Source organism: Tenrec ecaudatus, chromosome 7 (genome assembly GCF_050624435.1).
Source record: "Tenrec ecaudatus isolate mTenEca1 chromosome 7, mTenEca1.hap1, whole genome shotgun sequence".
NCBI lineage: Eukaryota > Metazoa > Chordata > Mammalia > Afrosoricida > Tenrecidae > Tenrec > Tenrec ecaudatus.
Genome location: NC_134536.1, coordinates 115553250 through 115572964, shown reverse-complemented (window position 1 = coordinate 115572964; position 19715 = coordinate 115553250). Strand labels below are relative to the sequence as shown.

Below are 19715 nucleotides of genomic sequence, written 5' to 3'. Positions count from 1 at the left end.
GGGGCCTAAATAGGAGCTGATGCCAGGGGCTTAAGTGGAGAGCAAATGTTTTGAGAATGATGTGGGCAATGAATGTACAGATGGGCCTTACACTATTTATGTATGTATTCATTATGATAAGAGTTGTATGAATGTGCCACTAATAATATGATTAAAAAAAAAAGTCAACATGAAGCCAAATGTCTATGTAGAACCTGGGAATCTATGAAATCCAATAGAAAACTATCTGAGTGGTGTCAATAAGTAGACTGGAAGCTGGTGTGTTCTGCCCAGGACTTCAGCAGTGAGTTCCTGCTCTTGGCAATAGAACAACAACCCAGGATCCCACCCCTAACCTCCCAGGAGTCACTTCTGGCTCCTCTCCGTGCCAAGAGGGGTCAACATATTTTCAACTATAAAAAAAATAACAGATAAGAGAGAAAAGTACTAAGCGTGTTGTCGCTGTTACTGTCATTGTTAGGTGCCCGCCAGTCCGTGCCAATGCATAGGGATGCCAGGTGCAAAAGAATGGAGCACCCCAAGGCCTCATCCTCCTCCTGTTGTGTTGGAGCCCATCGCTGCAGCCCCTCTGTCCGTCCAGCTCTGTGAGGTCCTTCCTCTTTGTGAGTGCCCCTCCACTGAGCCAGGCGTGCTGTCCTTCCCTAGCAGGACGGTCTTTCCTGATAGCGTGTCCAAAGGACATGGGACAGAGTCTCACCCTCATCGCCTCTAAGGAGCATTCTGCCTCTACTTATTTATTGCAAGAGAGATCTGTCCATCTCTGGCAGTCATGGTACTTTTATAGTCTTTGTGAACACCACAGTTCAAAGGCATTGATTTTCTTGGGTCCTTCTTATTCATTGTCCAACTCTCACATGCACAGGAGGCAACTGAAAACACTCCAGGTTGTGTGAGGCACACCTTTGTCCTAAAAGTCACCTCCTTGCTTTCCAACACTTTAAAGCAGTTTTGTGCCATGGATTTACCCAATTCAGGATGTCATTTCCTCTATTGACTACTGCTTTCATAAGAATTGATTGTGGACCTAAGCAAGGCAAATCCTTGAAAACTTCAATAATTTAGTGTTTCTCTATATCAGTGTTGATTTATATTCAGGATTGATTATAAAAAGAAAGAAACATGAGGCTGCCTTCGAAAATTTCAAAACCTACACGAGAATCAATACTTTAAAGGGTGGTGATTGCTCCCGGGGAGAGGCTGGTGGTTTTGAACTGCTGGCCTTGTGAATCGCAACCCATCTCATAACTTCTAGACCACCAAGACTGCATTCATTGAGAAGATTTCAATAAAACCGTATAAATATTACATAGGAAGCGGCCATTGCAATCTATTCAACCATACTTGGTAAGGCCTTTGGGCTCCTAACCAAAAGGCCAGGAGTTTGAAACCACCAGTTTCTCTGAGGGAGAGAGGGGAGACTCTCAGCTCCCTTCAAGATTTACAGTCATGGAAAACCATAGGGCAGCCCCCTCTGTCTGACGGGTCCCTGGGACTTAGAATGGACTTGATGGCAGTGAATCTGTTTTTGTTTTCTGCTTCAATTCATAAATCCAAGATGAGAATTAGTGTGTGGTCATTAAGAGGCAAAGGATATAAGAGATGTGCAGTTTTTTATACTTGTATAAGAAAGTGATCAAACCAAATTAGAAAAAAATTAATATTTATTAATATTATAGAACCTTTTAATCTGTATATTTTATTTCCTGTAAGACAGATAGATAAGTTGGAAATGTATACTCACACACATGCATATACACATATGTACATATGAATATATCTATATTCATGATAGTAGTTTTTCCCATAAATCTTTATCCATATTCTTTCTGCTAGAAGTATCTTCAACCAGTTCAAATCCCACTTGTCATTAACACCTAAGCACAAAATGAGAACACATATGCAGACCTGTGTTTTCATTGGATTACATACATTGCGGCTTCTTCCCTAACTACATTGGTGTATACTTCTTATTAAACTACTGTTATTCCAGCATATTATTGTGATTGTGAACCCAGGGTAGATCAGAGTTTAAATATAGATAAGAGAAAAAATAAGCCATTTCATTTAGAGTAACCAGTATTTAAGGGCCTTGTCCTGTGCCCTTTAATGAATAACTAAAAATTCAAACCTCTCTAAACTTAAATGGTTGGACACTGAATAGGAAGATCAAAGAAAAAACAATTCATTTCAACTATGGCACCAGTGAAGAATATTAAAAGTACCATAGATTGTACAAAGAACAAATATATTAGTCTTGGAAAAAGTACAACCAAAATGATCCTTAAAAGTGAGGATGGAAAGACTTCATCTCACATACATTGGATATGTTATCAGGAGAGACCAGGCCCTGGGAAAAAACATCATGGTTGCTAAAGGAGAGGGGCAGCAAAAGAGAGGAAGGCCCTAGACAAGATGGACTGACAGCAGCTGCAACAATGGGCCTCATATACCAACCCATGGAGCGGGACAGACAGAGCAGTCTTGTCTGTTCTATTGGGCATAGAGTTGCTATGAGTCTGGACAGATTCTACAGTACCTAACAACAACCCTAAATATATTTTAGGGTGTTTATCTTTTCATACAATACTTTTTATAGAAGGCCGGATTCCAAAATACTGTTTCAGGAACTTGATTAACAGTATTCCTACCAGAAACAAAGTGAAAACCAGCAAATAGATATTGTAGAAACTGGAGAAATCATTTTTAATGCTATGTGCCCACCGAGGAATAAATTTGGATTGCTCACATAAATATGTATACCTAAGTTTAGAAGGGAAGATGGCAAATATTCATTCAGTGATTATAAAATGACTTTTTGCTTGCTGAGAGATTATGATTAGGCTTTATGTAATAATAACTATAAAAATGGTAATATCCCAAAGTGTCCTGAGGGTGTCTGAAAAGTACCCTCATGTAATTGTCTACAAATCAAATATCCTTAAGCAAGGATAAATGACCTACATATCAGAAGCAGTCAGGTGTATAGGAAATAAAGAGAAGGCAAGTCTTGTCTAATGACACTTAAATTTCGTAAGCATAATCTTGACCAAACAAAATTTTTCCAGAAGTGAACTTAGCTCAGTTGCACTGCCAATGTGTGTGTCCTACTTGAGTCAAAGCTACACACAAAAGCAGGAGAAAAGTGAACAATCCGGGAGATGACTTTTACTCCTCTGGCTTTACACAAGTAGGACACTGATTTCGTAATCAGAATTTTTGTTAAAATAATATCCTCCAATTAGATGAGTTTGCTTTATCTCTGAAAGACCATCTGCTAGATGAAAGTGATGCATAAAGGTTTGGGTCTGCATGAGTCTAGCCCTCTTATTGATTTGGGAAAAAGAGAAACAACAATGAAAGCTAAGCTTGGGGGGTGGGAGGGAGCAGACCAGCAGGGAAGGGTCAGGAGAGCTGCAGCACAGACTGAATAGGCATAGAGGAAGCCAGAAGTCTTGCAGGAGCTCAGAGCTGATGAAAAAACAAGGACACTGAAGGGGGAAGGGGGCGGGGAAGGATGGACAAGCCAGCTGGAATCACAGAAAGCAAGGAAATCAGAAACAAACAGAAATCCAAGGACAGAAAGTATCAGAGATTGAAAGAAGCAGGAAATTTATTGGAAACCAAGTTGTTTTTCCGTTTGTATTCAATGCAATTCTATTTCAGGCAGGGCAATAGTCCTAAACCCAAAGAAGATGGAAAAGAGTTTGAAGCTCATAGGAGTCTTTCATGTGCTGGGCACAGCCAGCCAGGCCTGTAGAAAGACAGGAGTAGGGGAAGCATGATATGACATCAAATCCAAGGACAGTAGCTACAGGGATGGAAGGGGAGCAGTGTCACCTGCAGCACAATGTTTTCCAAACTTCAAAAGGCTCACTGCCATCCAGTCGACTGTGACTCACAGCGATTCTATAGGACAGAGGAGAACTGGCCCTTTAAATTTCCCTGGCTTATGATGGGCAGAAAGCCTCATCTTTCTCCTGTGGACTGCTAATGAACTCTACTTGCTGACCTTGCGTTTAGCAGTTCAATGCACAATCTGCTGTCCAAACAAGGCTCCTTCTTCCCACTTTTTTTCCTCTTTGGGTTTTTGAGACTGCAATTCTTTACGGGAGTTGAAAGCCTCATCTTTCTCCTGTGGAGTGCCTTGTGGTTTTGAATAACTGACCTTATGGTCAGCAACATGATGTGTAACCCACCACATCACTGGGCTTCTCTAATTTTGTCAGATAAGCAATTACGATTCATATTTGGAGAAGTGATTATATTTATATGATTTATGACGTATTTGCAGATATTGTTGTAGATATACTCCTTAGGGTTTTCTAGATTGTAATTTTTTAAAAATATTTTTATTGGGGACTCTTTCAGCTCTTATAACAACCCATACATCCATTGTGTCAAGCACATTTGTACATATTGCCATCATCCTTTTTAAAACATTTGTTTCCACTTGAGTCCTTGGGATCATCTCATTTTTTCCTTCTTCCCCAATCCTCCCACCCTCATGAACACTTGATAAATTATAAATTATTATTATTTTCACACCTCACACTGTCTGCTGTCTCCCTTCACTCATGTTTCTGCTGCTTGTCACCATGGGAGAAAATATACATTGATCATTGAGATCAACTCTCCCTTTTTCCCTCATCTTCCCCCTTATCCTCATGGTATTGATTCTCCCATTATTGTTCCTGAGAGGTTTATATGTCGTGGATTCTTTGTGTCAAGAGCCCTTACCCGTACCTGTGCCCATGCTCTGATTTAGCCAGATTTATAAGGTAGAACTGAGATCATGATAGTTGGGGGAGGAAGCATCAAATGCTTTCCAAATTTATGCAAAATAAAAACAAAAATATTTGGGCACCCATTTGGAGCTACTAAATCAGAATTTGCAGCACATACAATAAGCACCTCAGGTGATTTCTATCAATCACTACAGCTAATATATATATATAGTTAACTATATATATATATATAGTGAATCAGATGGCAGTTCAAACCTCACAATAGCTTGCCCTACCCCCTCTGATTTTTTTTGCTTTTCTTTCACTTGCAGAACATTTTCCTCTCCTTCACCCACGTTCACAGCTGTCTGCCCTATAATCCATGGCCTCCCCTTCCCTGTCTGTCCTTTGCAACACTGATAATCATCAAAGTCCATTTCTGTGGGTACAAAAACATTATCTTGCTTTCCTTTTATAACATTTCCTTTTATTACAATATTTGTTCTTTTGTGGTTGATTAACTTCACTCAGGATAATGTCCTCCAAGCTCATCCATGTCATGAGCTGTTTCACAATGTTATCAGTGTTCTTTAATGTTGTGTAGTATTCCACTGGGTATATGAACCAGAGTTTATTTTTCCATCCTTCCACACATGGGCATTTAGATTGTGTCCATCTTCTTGCTATTGTGAGCAATGCTGTGGTGAACATGGGCAATCAGTAAACATTTTGAGAAACACTAGCGCAGTGGTGAAAATTGTGGGCAGTGGAAATAGAAACACCTGAGCTCAAATCCTATCTCTGCTATTCACTAGCTGTTGACTTTGTGATATTTTGAAAAATGTTTAATTTTTTGCATCTCAGTTGTTGTGAGCATGAAATGAGTTGTTCTATGTTAATTAGTTAAACATTACCTATTACATATGGATAACTCAATAATGGTAGACTTATTGCTATAAGAGTCCTTTGAACATGAAACTCCTTTGAGATAACATATTTTAATTGATTAAAGTAGGAAGAGGCTATAAAATGGCTCCATCTCTTTAAAAATCACCAGGACCCCTTGCCATCCGTATGAAAAGACAGGTGTTTCACTTTCTGTGAGCCAGCCTATAAATAGGCTATCTATACCTAAAGCTTTGTATATGAAAGGATATACAGTGACACCAAATTAAAGTATACCCCACACCCTAAAATCCCAAACTTGAAACATAAAATGTAATTATTCCATGGTTTGTCTGATGTTGGGTTGCTAACAGCAAAGTCAGTGGATCAAACCCACTAGCCATAATGCCTACCAGAAATGAGGCTGTCTTCACCCAGAAATATTTATAGTCCTGGAAACTCTACCAAGGGTCATGAGGAGTCAGAACTAACTTGATAGCAGGTGGGTTTGAAACTACTCAATGAGACTCACATTTACTACCAAACTATTGAGATTTATTTGATTGGTAACCCACCTAATTTCAAAATCCTTTCCCTTTAACCACTTCCTATGATAGACACATTCAGTGCTCTCCACCCAACTGCAAAAAAAATCACATTCTTTTTTAAGTGCATATGGTACATATTTGAAAATCAATCCCATGCTGGAGCACAAGTCAAGCTTGAGTAAATTCAAACATAAAGGTCACTCAGACATCCTTCTTTGACCACTACACCATAAGCTGGGAATGAACAAAAGAAAGATTAAAAAAATAAAACAAGGGCAAATATTTGGAATTAAACAACTCTCATCTTTAAAAGGAGTCAGTACTGGTCCAAACTAGCAAGTTTCCAGAAACTAATAAGAAAGAGAATACAACATACCCAAACCTATGTGGTATAGCAAAGGCAGTTATCTGTGGATGTTTGATAGTGATAAATGCACATATGAAGTAGAAGAGAGACTCATCAGAAAACCTTCAGGAGTTGAATGATAAAAATCCTGGTGGAGATAAATAAGTGAGAAAACAAAACGAATGGGAAAAATCAATGCAGTAAAAAGCTGGTTCTTCGAAAGTATTAACAGAATCTACAAACCATTAGCACATCTAACAAAAGATAGGAAGGAGCAGATGTCAATATCCAGGATGAGAGATGAAATAGGGGAAATTCCAACTGGCCCTAATGAAATGAAAGACTAATTACACAGAACAAGAAAGGTCTGTACTCCAAAGAATACAACCAGTTGGAGCACATGGACAAACACCTAGAAAAAGAAACCCTGCCCAGATTATCTCATATAGACATCAAGGACCTGACCAGACCCATAGCAAAAGTAGAAATAGATATGGTTACCAAGGAACTACTAACTAAAATTGGTCCAGCCCACATGGCTTCATGGGAGGATTCTCCCAAGCATTAAAGAAAGAAAAACATTAATTCTACACAAGCTCTTCCAGATCATGGAAAAGGACAGTCAATGCCCAAAACATATTTTGAAGCTAGTATAATAGTGATAGTAAAACCGAGAATGGGTTCCATAAGATTAGAGAACTATGAGCCAATATCTCTAATGAACATTGATGTAAAAATCCTTAACAAATATTTGGCCAATAGAATACATAAGTATATAAAACAAATAATTCATTATGACTAAGTGAGATTTATACAGGGAATACAGGAATGGTTCAGCATTCAAAATCCACCAACAGTATCCATTACCTTGATAAGGAAAAGGACAAGAACCAAATGATAATATCAATAGATGCAGAAAAAACATTTGACAATATTCAACACCCACTCCTAATTAAGACACTCAAAAAGATAGAACTGGAAGGAAATTATCTCAATATAATAATGCTATCTATGAAAAACCAACAGCCAGAGGTACAATCAATAGAGTAAAGATGAAATCATTCCCACTGATAAAGGGGACCAGACAACGATGTCCCTGGTCCCCAATTGTATTCAGCATTTTCCTGGATGTCCTAAATAATGACAAGCCAATGGTAGGATATCAAAGGTACTCATCTGGGGAGAGAAATGTAACTATCATTGTTTCAGATGATATGATTTTATATATCATATAAAGGCTCCACTGTAGGAGTCCAGGTAGTAATAGAGGAATATGGTAGAGTAGCAGTATACACGATCAACAAGCAGAAGTCAGTTGGATTGCTATATACAATGAATGAGATTAGAGTTAAAGAGATCAAGAAGGTAGTAACCTTCACAATATTCAACCATAAATTGAAATATCTAGAGATACACTAAACCTAAAAGACAAAAGATCTGTATGAGGAAAAGTACAGGACATTATTACAAGGAACCACAAGGGACCTTCACAACTGGGAGAATATCTCCAGCTTGTGGATTGGAAGACTCAATATTGTAAAGATGTCAATCCCACTGAAGGCACTATATAAATTCAATGCAATCCCGATACTAATATCAGCACCTTTTTTCAAAGAAATGGAAAACTTCATATGGAAAGGAAAGAAGTCCAGAATTGGCTAAAATACTCTCAAGAAAAGAATAAAGTGGGGGGCTTGAATTACCTGACTTTAAAACAAATTATACAGCCACCATTGCCAATAAAGCATGGGATTGACATAATGATAGATACATAGACCAATGGAAAGGAACAGAAAATCCAGAAATAAAAACAGCAGCATCCAGAAAAATTATCTTTGATAAGGACTCAAAAATATTAAATGAGAAGCTGCCCTTTTTAACAAATGGTGCTTAAATGGATATCGACCTGCAGAAAAATTGAGACCCTTATTTCACCCCATACACAAGAATTCAAGGTGGATCACAGACCTTGAAGGAAAACCTCAAACTATCAGGAACAATGAGAAATTGGGACAAAGCTAAGAACCTTAGTACAGGGTATACATAGTCTGTCAGTGACAAGGAAGGCTAAATACCTAGAGGAAGATAAAATAGATGAGTGGGACATATTAAAGATAAAACACTTGTGTACATTGAAAGACTTCATCAAGAGTTTAATAAGAGATCCTACAGAATGAAAATATATTTAGCAATGACATATCAAAGGGCTTATTACTAAAATCTATAGAATCCTGCAAGCTTACAAGAAGAAAAAAATGAATAGCCCACTGAGGAGATGGAAAAAAGTTATAAACAGAAGATTCACAAGGGAGCAATCCTGAATGACCAATAAATATATGAGAAAATGTTCCTGATCATTAGCCAAATTAAAACAACTATGAAATACCACCTAACACCCAAAAAGACAGAGCAATTGAAGAAAAACAGAGAGGAACAACAGTTGGAGGAGGTGTGGTGAGATAGGAACTCTCATTCATTGCTGGTGGTCTTGTAGATACATACAGTCACAGTGGAAACAATTTGGCGATACCCAAAACATATGGAAATTGTGTTACCTTATCACCCAGCAATTCTGGTACTGGGCATATACCCAGAAGAAATAAGAAACATACCAAGCCTAGACATCTGCACTCCAATGTTCATCACTGCTCAGTTCACAATCGCAAATAATTGGAAACAGCCTAAATTTCCATAAATAGACAAATGGATTAAAAATCTCTGGTAAAAATCTCTGGTATATACACACAATGAGTACTGTGCATCTCTAAAAAATAGTGATGAAAAGGTGCACACCTCTTCTCATGAAAAGGGTTTGAGGATATTAGGGTGAGTGAAGTTAACAAAGTACAGAAGAACAAGTACAACATGAGTCCACTGAGGTAAGTTCAACCACCAGAACGGGCGTAGGGAAAAATGCACATAAAGCACAGTTCCCAGGCTGAGAGCCAGATACTCTGGTAAGAGTCAGTCCAACCCAATTATGCATACATCAACAATAAAAAATATATAAAAGATGCAGATAGCACCTGTGCTGACAGATGTGTGCCCCTCCCCCCATATGCCTTTAAGACATACAGAGGGGTGGGGTAAGAGAATAGACAGCAATGGGGTCCAGGGCACTAATCCATCCAAGGGGAGGTATTGTTTTTGTCTCCACAGGAAAGGGAGAGAGAATAGACCTCATGCTGGTGCGCCAATCCTCCAGGATGACATAGCTCATTCAATGAGTGGGCTGCAGGGTCCGACTCAGTACAAAACATGATATCACTAGATGACAGTGCTATAGAGGATGGCACTGAAGATCGGGGGGGGGGGGCAGTTGGTCTGACCCACCCACATGAGGGCAAACCAACAGGGAATCAAATAGACCGACCAGCAGTGGGAGCAAAGCCACAAAGTCCCTGTGGAATTCCGATTGTAGATTTTTGACTCTGGGGGCAGTGCTTAGCACCTCATCTGAATTGGTTGTTGGTAATTCACAAGGGGGGCACATTGGTGTAACAGGGTAGTAGCGGGGCACTAGATCATTCCATACCTGACTGCAGGGAGAGCAATGGGGTTTTGTATGATGCATGCCTTTCAGACATGAATGGAGGACGAAAGGGTTATAAACGCTGTTAGGTAAGTAGGTCTTGGGATATGAAATTCCGAAAGAAAAGGCGATTGAACTGATGGATCACAACAGGTCCTGGTCACTACTTAACAGAGAGATACATCTATTCTGGATCAGGATACCAGGTAAACTTGGAACTATTTGTATCTCTCTCTCTCTCTCCTTTTCTTTTGGTGCTTATCTATATAGGAGAGTCAGGCTAAGCAATCCCACGGAGACAGTGATGAGACCAATGGTTCTGGGGGCAGGGGGTGGAGCATGGGAGAGGAGGAGGTGGGGAGAAGTGAGCCAATAGCAAGGGTTACAGAATTAGTGGTGAGAAGGGTGTTACATTCCTGGTCATGTTTGATCAATTGAAATGTATCTGAGAGGAATTACGGAGAGTTGAATGATTGGTAAACATGATAGTGAGGCAGGAGGAGAGTAAAAAGAAAAAGTGGAAAGAAGAAGAAGGTAAAAAATATGGATATAGGTATAAAGATAGATATAAATACATATAAATAAAGATGGGTGTATTTGTCCATGTATGTATATAGATATAACTACAACCAGGAAATAAATGTACCCTGGAACTCTACTTAAATCTTATCTCAGTACAAGAACAGTTTGTTCTAATAATGTGGCACTGTATGATACTCACCTTCCTGGCATAATCACTGGAAACAAAATGGGTGCACAACAAAATGTGGTGAAGAAAGCTGATGGTGCCCGGCTATCAAAAGATATAGCATCTGGGGTCTTAAAGGCTTGAAGTTAAATACATGGTCATCTAGCAGAGAAGCAACAAGCCCACATGAAAGAAGTACACCAGCCTGTGTGATCATGAGGTGTCAACAGAAATATGTATCAGAAGTTAAATAACAAGCAATCAAATTGATGTGGATGAGTGTGGACAAAGTGGAGACCCAAAATCCACCTGTAAGGTAATTGGGTAGGCCCTCACAGAAAGGCCACATAAAAGGGATGATAAATCTAAGGTGTGTATTGTATTGATGAAACATATAACTATCCTCTAGTTCTTTAATATTTCCTCCCCTTACTATTATGGCTTTTGTTTCACCTCAATAATCTTGTTAGACCTTCATATGTTCATTTGTCTAGTTAGTATCATTTGATGCATGAGATCCAAGATAGATACCACTTCAGAAGCAGTCATGGGAGTAATGATTTTCTGAGGGTAATGGGAAGAGAGGTGGGAAGAAGAGTGGGAAGGAGGAGCTGACAGCAGCGATGACTCCCTTTGAGGGGAACAAATAACAGAATTGTAGGTGAACAGATACAATGGATGGTGTAAAATACAGCAAAAATAATAATTAGTATATATAATATCATAATAAGGGTTTCTGGGGGTAGGGTTGAAGAGGGAGGGGATAAATGGGAACTGATATCAAAAAGTTCAAGGAGAAAGAAAATATTTTTAAACTGATGGTCATAGCGTTTGTACTTGATCTAACTGAATTATGGGTTGTTATAATATCTGTAAGATCTCAAAGAATAATTAATAAAATAACTTAATATATGTTTTTAATAAACTCATAAAATACACAATAAACTTCTATAAAGGCTTACGGAGCTCTAAGATGAAGCGTGAAGAGCGGACAGCCGAAAATGAGAGAAATCAAAGCAAAAGAAAAGATTGAGAGTACAAAAATACTTTACTAGCTTTATAACCACAAGATGGAAAGAGCTGAAATAAATGTATATCAGTATAAATGAAATATCATAAAGGAGTTACACATCTAATCACTCATTGATTCACTCATCTGGAAAATTTTATTCAACACTTACTAAGAGATAGTCAATTATGTAGTCAATATGGCCCTTCTAGATTGTAGGCCTGTGACCATAATCCTATTTTAAAGAGAGTTCTCTGCTGTTTTAATAGAATTAAGGTTCAATTATGACTCAACTTTAGTAGAGCATGGGAATCAAGTCAAAAAATTTGTTTTCCTGGGGGCATGGTATGCTGAAAGATTAAACAAAACTCCTCTAAGCCATTCATTTGCATACAGGAGTGATTTCAGAAGCAGAGAGAAGTCCCACAGCCATGGGAAGTGGAACCCATTGGAGATCTCTATTTGGACCTGCAAAAGAAGAGACCAGAGGCATCTGACCCTGAGGCCTGGAGATCATGACACAGAACAGAAGTGCTATGCTGAGACTAAGAGACTGTGAGGCAGGGCAGTAGGCTGGCTTCCTGGAGACCCAAGGAGGCAGAGACCAACGAATCACAGGGCTAAGAGACTAAGAACTGAAGAGCGAGTTAGTTACTGACTGAGGAAAAGTGTTCTGTGGATAAATGGTTCCACCTACATCCTTACTGCTTACTACTCCCGCCTTGTGATGGCCCATTTACTCTCTAATACCCCCCACCCCCAAACTGTGAGTCGTGCCTGAGCTTTATGCGGCCATTGCAATGAATTCTCAAACCCAGCACAAAGGTCGAGTCCCATGGGAGAACAGGTTGGTGTTAGAACAAGGTGATGAAGGATGAATAGTAGAGGCGTATGTGACCCCTGACTCTTGGCAAAAGGGAAGTCAGAAGAGGTCAGATATGGCTCCTTCCTAAACTAAATTCAGATTGTAAAGTCGGGTATAATAATACTTTTTATAATGTTTAAAAGTATCTCACTTAATTTTTCACAATACTTATTCATAATAAAACTAACATAATAGTTTGATTTTACTAATTCATAATAAAACTAATATAATAGTTTGATTTTACATAAAATCAATGCTCTTTAATGGACTAAGCAAACATTTTTATTCCTTCTTTGATATTTGAATTAATACTATAAATCTTTGTGCATTATTTAGGGTGTAACCAGATGATGCACTTTTTGTAATATGCTTAGTATATGTTATTTTAATGAAATTTAAAAATTGGCATTTTTATCCCAACAATGGCAGATGAGCATGCACTGAACTTACCTCTCACTGAAAACAACTATACAATTTGGATAAAACATTAACAACAACAAAGTCACTGGTTGATAGCCTTAGAGATCTGAAAAGAGTGTGGAATCCAGGGGCCAACACAGATGAATAGAATTAAGTGTCTGAAAAATTTCCAATTTCACTCCAACGTGTGACAGGCTATGAGAATAATTAGTAAGTTTGATCTAAGGAGGACAAATTTTGAACTCAGGTCACAACCAGAAAGTCAGACTCTGGAAAATACCTAGAGATGTAATTAGAACCCATGAAGGGTTATAAACTAAAAGAATGAAAATGGAGAAAAAATGAGCTCTCACATTTGTCCCAGATTCAAATTAGCCTAAGTCACTAATGGACTTCAGCTGATGGTGTTGTGGTTAAGACTTGGACTGATAACCACAGACCAGCAGTTGACCAACCACAGACCAACTGCTCGCGGGAGAAAGATGACATTTTCTACTCCTGTAAACAGCTTCTGTCTTAGAAACCTATAGGACCAACTCCACCCAGTCCTATAGCGTTACTGTGCATCAGAATCGACTGGCAGTAAATTTGCTCTGGTTTTGAAACTGTTCCAGAAGCAATGATATATTTTCTGGAAAAGAATATTATAATTCTAAGCTTGAAATGATAGATATCATTGCTCTCAGAGCAGCCTTTGGAGCGTAGAGGTTACACATAGGACTGCTCATTGAAATGTGCACAGTTCAAAACCACCAGCTGCTCCTAGGGAGAAAGACAAGGCTTTCTACTCCAATAAAGGGAAACTCAGTTGTACCCTGTCCTAAAGAGTCATTATGAGTTGATATCAACTCAAATACAGTGAGTCTCATTCTCATAACAGATCTAACATATAACAAAATATTGTTAGACTTAACAAATCAGAAGATACATAACCCATTAGAGATCTAAATATTGGAGTTGCCATATATAAAATTTTAATTAACTTTGGTAACTGATGACACACCCTCACAGAAGGGTCACAGGGAAGGGATGAGTCAACCAGTTTGAAGTATATTCCTCTGGTTCCTTGAGGCTTCCTCACTGAACTAGTTAGTTTATTGTGCCAACCTGGTTGATAAACACATGTGGGATTAATTGAAAGGCAAAGGGATAAATGGCTCAGTAAGCCTTGCCTTTTGAGTTCTCGGGTCTCTTGCTTTCTGATGGTTGGACCAGGGTGCAGCTGCCTTAGCCAGCTCCCTCCTTTCACTGGCAAGGCTCACTTCCTGCAAGAAGACATCCTTGAGGAAAAGCCACATGGACCTACCGTGATGCAGCCCTGGGTGCTGGAGCAGCCATGTGGAGACCCCTGCCAGCATGGAGATGCTTATACATTCACTGACTCAGCTTTACTCCTGCAGTCAGCATCATTGCGACTGCTTTATGAGATGGAGGAGGACTTTGTGGATTGGTGTTAGACATATGGGTTAAAGGGTTAATATTGTACTTGTGGGCTTGGGTAGCACTTGGTTGGGATTTTTTTCTTGATGTGCACTTAACCTTTATACAAAACTCTCTCTTATACATGAGTATCTATGGATTTTTTTCTCTGAAGTACACAAACTAACACACTCACCCTCCACTATCATGACTCCGGTTCTGTTTAGGGGTTTTCACTGGGGCTAGGTTGGAGCATGTCCACAGGTGCAGATAGGAGCTCAGGACACACAGAATCCAGGTCACATAAACCCTTCAGGCACAGAAATGGGAGTAGTGATATCAGAGGGTAGAGGGAAAGTGGGGAGAAGAGGGGGAAGAAACCACAGGGGAAGGGAGACAGTGGTCAGTGTAAAATATGAAAATAATAATTGCGTATAATTTAACAAGGGGTCATGAGGATGGGGGTCGGGGAGGGAGGGTAAAAAGAGGAGCTGATACCAAGGACTCAAATAGAATGTAAATGCTTAGAAAATAATGATGGCAACATATGTACAAATATGCTTAATACAATTGATGCCTGTATTATTATAAAAGCTATAAGAGCCCCCAATAAAATGATCTTTAAAAAAAGATATACATTATTGTCAAAGGATTCAAAATAATACTAATACCAGATTTCATTGTTTTCTGGCTTCTACTTATCTCTTGAGATGTATGTGGTTTTGTATTTTGTTACATTTTTAATTCATCATACAGAATACATGTGTGAAGTCAATATTCATTCACATTATTGCATATGATGTACATATATTTAAACACTGAACACCAAAAATAATTTCAAAGAAAAAGTGAAAAAAGGTATCACCACTAGACCTTGACTTGTACATACATTGAAATCATTCCCTGGTTGAACAAAAACATTACCAGATGAACAAATGGAGATAAAGGAAGTAAGAATAACAGAGAAAATAGAACAGAGATGCTGAAATATGAATTAATATTAACTGTTCAAATGTTTTTAAAGCCGTCTATTCAATTCCAACTTATAGTGGCCCTAAAGATCGGAGTAGAACTGTTCCCCAAGTTTTGTAAGGCTCCAAACCTTTGTGGATGCATTTAATTTCATACCGATAAGTTATCAGGGAAATGTTTTCTCTAATGTTCATACTGAAAATGTGAGGTTGACCAAGGTCATTTCCTGCAAAAAGTAACAGAATAAGTTGGCAGAACAAGGGCTAGGCTTCTGATTTCCTAGTGCATACAACGGGACGTTCAAAACACCGCACATCGTGTCTACCCCTCCTGCAATCAAAGTATCCCAAATCACCAGCTGCTCACGATGCTGCTTGTCAGGTTTCATGGTGAACAACTGGCTGACTTGCATCCTGTCTCTTCACGTTTCTAGAATCCCCTTTCAACTCTTCCCCCCTCAATTGGAAGGGGGTTTTATGAGATGAAGAAAGGACTCACCAAGAGTAACAGTCTCTCCATTTTCAGTACTAAACTCAAACTGTCACCACCAGTCCTCATTCTCATCACTCTACGGTCCAGTTAACAAGTCTCGGCCATGGCCCTGCATGTGTCACTCATTGTTTTGGTTCTGAAGAATTCTAAGAATGATATCATGATCCGTAACCATGAAATACTTAAGGCCTAGCAATATAAGCGCCCACACATTCATTCAACAAGTATAAACTGGCCACCTGAAACAATCTAGGCATTCTGTTAGATTCTGAGAGTTCTATGATAAATTGTGTGTGTATGTGTGTGTGCATGCACATATATATTATTATGCTTAGAGTCTGGTAATGTATGAAATACTAAAATGAAACAAAAATTAATATATAATTCACTGTATATAGATTGGATAATGTGCTCTGCAATTGAAAGTCCAGCAAGAGCTGCTTACCTCAGAATGTGGGAAAGTTTTCTTAGGGGATATCATTTGCGTTGAAGAAGGCATCAGATAAAATGAACTGAAGGGCTTCTTCCTAGCAGGTGAGGGGAAGGGGAAACATACACTTCCACAGGGAACGTGATGTACTGGAGAATTCAAAGAAAGCCACTAGGGAGAAGCAGTGAGAATCAATGGAATAACTTGAGATGGTGCTGCGGAGACGTAATGGGCAGATCATTTAGGCCTTCGGCAACTATACGGGTTGTGTTCATTCTCAAGGGTAACAGGATCCATGGAAGGCTATTTCTGTTTGAAGCAGAAAACATCTTCTGGCTAGTTTCATAGACCGGGACTTGAAGAAGGAGGAGAATGCACGCATGCAGGGAGGGCAGTAAGGAGACGAGGGCACCAGTCCAAGCGGGAATTCATAGCGGGATCATCCCGTTTTGAAGCTGGTGGTAACATGAAGTTCAAAGAATAGAGGAATTTGAGAGAAATTCAAGAGCTGAAATTGCAAAATTAAAGGAAGGAGTTCTTGGTCCGTGTCCTGTATAATTAAATGAATGGATGTGTTCCCTGTAGTAGGAAATATTGGAGAAAGGCCAGGGATTCAGGATGGAGAATATGAATTCAATTTTTTAAATGTTGAATTTTTTGAATTGCTTTTGAGACATCCAAGTGATGATGCCAAGTGAACAGCTGGATGTGAGGACTGGAGCTTGGGGAGAGATGGGAATATAAATCTGGAAGACATTGATATATATATGATAACTGAAACTGTGAGTGTGGATAAGAAGCCCTAGGAGGAGCATCAACAGCCATGTATACCTGATTTAGCAGCCAGATAAAGGCCATTGAGCCTGCCAAGGAGACCGGGCGTGACAGGAGGAAAGCATTGTTAGCAGTCAAAGAAGGAGCTCTGGTCAGTCAAGTGACAGGTGTTCCTGCTGTGAAGAGGACAAGTATGATGAAAACTCAAGTTATGACAGTTAAACAAAATAGGAATTAAATCAGAATTGTGCATAAATCACAGTGAGAACACATAGAATTGGGCATTGACTCTGAAGGGAAAAAATAGGACTAAAGGAAAGATTTTAAGCTAGGTTGAAGGATGCATGGGAATTCCCAGTCCAAGCAGTTAGTGATTTTTTAAAAGTATTTTAAAAGAGGGATTCTGTTTTCTCAACAAAAAGGAGCAAAAGGTCTTCACTGACCTGATTAAGGCCCCAAATATTATAGCTTGCATTCCTTAATCACCGAGCCTAGTCATTTCAGTTTGCAGTGCCTACTCAAAAGGACATGCCTCAAAAGGACAAGGTAGACATCCTCCCCAGCAGCCGACCTTCAATCACTGCCCCAAAGTCCACAAAATACATAAATCAGAACATAGGGCTCAAAAGAGAAACTAATATTCACCCAGCAACAAAGTCTCTGTTTTAGGGAATAAAGATAAAGGATTCCCAATTGTGTAGGATAGATTGGAAACAGAAGTTAGGAACCTTAAAAAATTATGGAAAAATTCAAATTTAGTGTACAGACATGAAATAGAAAGACACGGGCATGTTAAAAGACAGGGGTTATTGTCTCCTCTACTCTTGTTAACACATTCAGGCTGTTTCTGAGTAAGATGACTGAGGCCATCTTCTAAGTAAAGAGGAGCCAACTATTCATTTTCAAATCATCAAACGCTGAATTTCAATCTGTAAAACTGCGGTTACAATAGCATACACTGATATGCTGAACTGAGAATACACAAAATGCAAAACTACAGGAAAATAAGTATCTGACATCGGACGGTGGATTCACTGCTACAGCCATAGTGAACTGAGATGCTATAACAAGTAATACTGGTTACTGTTTTGTTAACAAAACTACCCAAGAGTAGACATTTTACAGGTAGCACCAGTAATTATAAAGTAGCATTCAATCTCTTATATTATATTTCCATTTTAATAGTTTAACTTTTATGTAAACATTATCAGTTATTTTTTTTTATTTGAAGTGTTTTGAAAAGAAAAAGAAATTGTTTCACAGAAATGATCCTTTCCTTTGCCTGGCTCTTTTGTTTGCTGGTATGAGAGTCTAAGGAGGCTGACACCAAGTTGTCTGTTGTCTTAGTACGAATTTTCAGGAATCAAGTGGTACTAAATTTTTGTTTGAAATTGTTGTTATTCACAATCCATTCAAGCAATTTATTAAAACATAAGCTCGTCGGGGATGAATTAATGATCTGCTGGATAACTTCCTGCCGCCATACTTGTTGGCTTCATTCATTTTTCTGTCTCCTGACAAACTGGTCTTGCATACCCAGCACTAGGCGGCAACTGAGAATAAAGGGGCTTTCCTTGGCGGATTGCCCAAGGACACAAATCCGATGTGTTGGTTGTGAGGAATAAGTAAGAAGACGGCACAATTTCCTACAGGAGACCTGCACATGGCCATCTGTGGGGATTTTGCTGCGCATTATCTCAAAAGGCCAGTGGGACTCACAGAAACGAGGATGGGAAAGCTAATTTTAAGAGGTGTGGCCTAACCAGACACAACTGCAGCAGGGAGAGCCCTGGGGCTAGAGGGGCGGTGCACGGAAAGAGGGTACCAAGAGGACGATAGGGGAGAAGCTGGCTGGCAGCTGTGGCCAAGAGGGCGGGGACATCTGGAGCCAAAAGCTGGTACCTGCGCGGGGTCGGGCGACGCTGCCACGGAATCCCCGATCCAGAGATGCTCTCGGAGCAGCTGTTGGTAGCTGAGGCAGTGTTTCACCGCGGAGGGCACATTCCCCATGGCAGGGCCTGGGGCTGCGGCGGCAGCGCGGCTTGCGGCGCGGGCACAGCGCTGGGGACTGTGCAGCCACCGAATGCGCCTCCGGTGAGGGCGATGAGCACCGGCCCAGCTCTGCGCACTGCGGCGGCGCCAAGGGGCGGGGAGGGAAGCTGGGCGGCGGCCGCGCTGCAGGATGAAGAGTACCGGGGCCACCTGCACAGGATGCTGGGAACCCGTGGAGAAGAACCAATCGCACTCCCATAGGCACACAGAGCTGCCTGCATCTGCATTGCCTACTGGTGCCGTCTGTGTGCAAGGAACTGGGTCTAATGCAAGAGAAGGGGGCACGTGTGTAATGTGTGGTTGAGTTTTTTCATTCACAGCTACACCTTTAGTGTAAATGTGTCTAGCTGTGAGCTCAGTTGAGTTTATACTGATGACAATATGTATAAATATTAAATATATGTAAATGTTTAATATATATTTAGTTGAAACTATTTAAAATACATGTAAAATAGGAAAATTAAAGAAAAGACAGGAGGGTATATTTGCAGGAAGATGTCGCAGGTACCTGACGCAAATTGGGACGGCAGTGAAATTGAGCTATAAAACAGACGCAGTG

General features: G+C 39.7%; 1 protein-coding gene across 3 annotated transcripts in view; it reads right to left on the bottom strand.

Moving 5' to 3' along the window:
- Positions 1-19114, bottom strand: part of HMGCLL1 (3-hydroxy-3-methylglutaryl-CoA lyase like 1) — a 197250-nt gene extending 178136 nt beyond the window's left edge. For all 3 annotated transcript variants that reach the window (XM_075554054.1, XM_075554055.1, XM_075554056.1), the window contains exon 1: positions 19007-19114. In XM_075554054.1, the coding sequence (XP_075410169.1) occupies positions 19007-19114 (108 nt within the window). The remainder of the gene's footprint in view (positions 1-19006) is intronic.
- Positions 19115-19715: the final 601 nt, after the last annotated feature.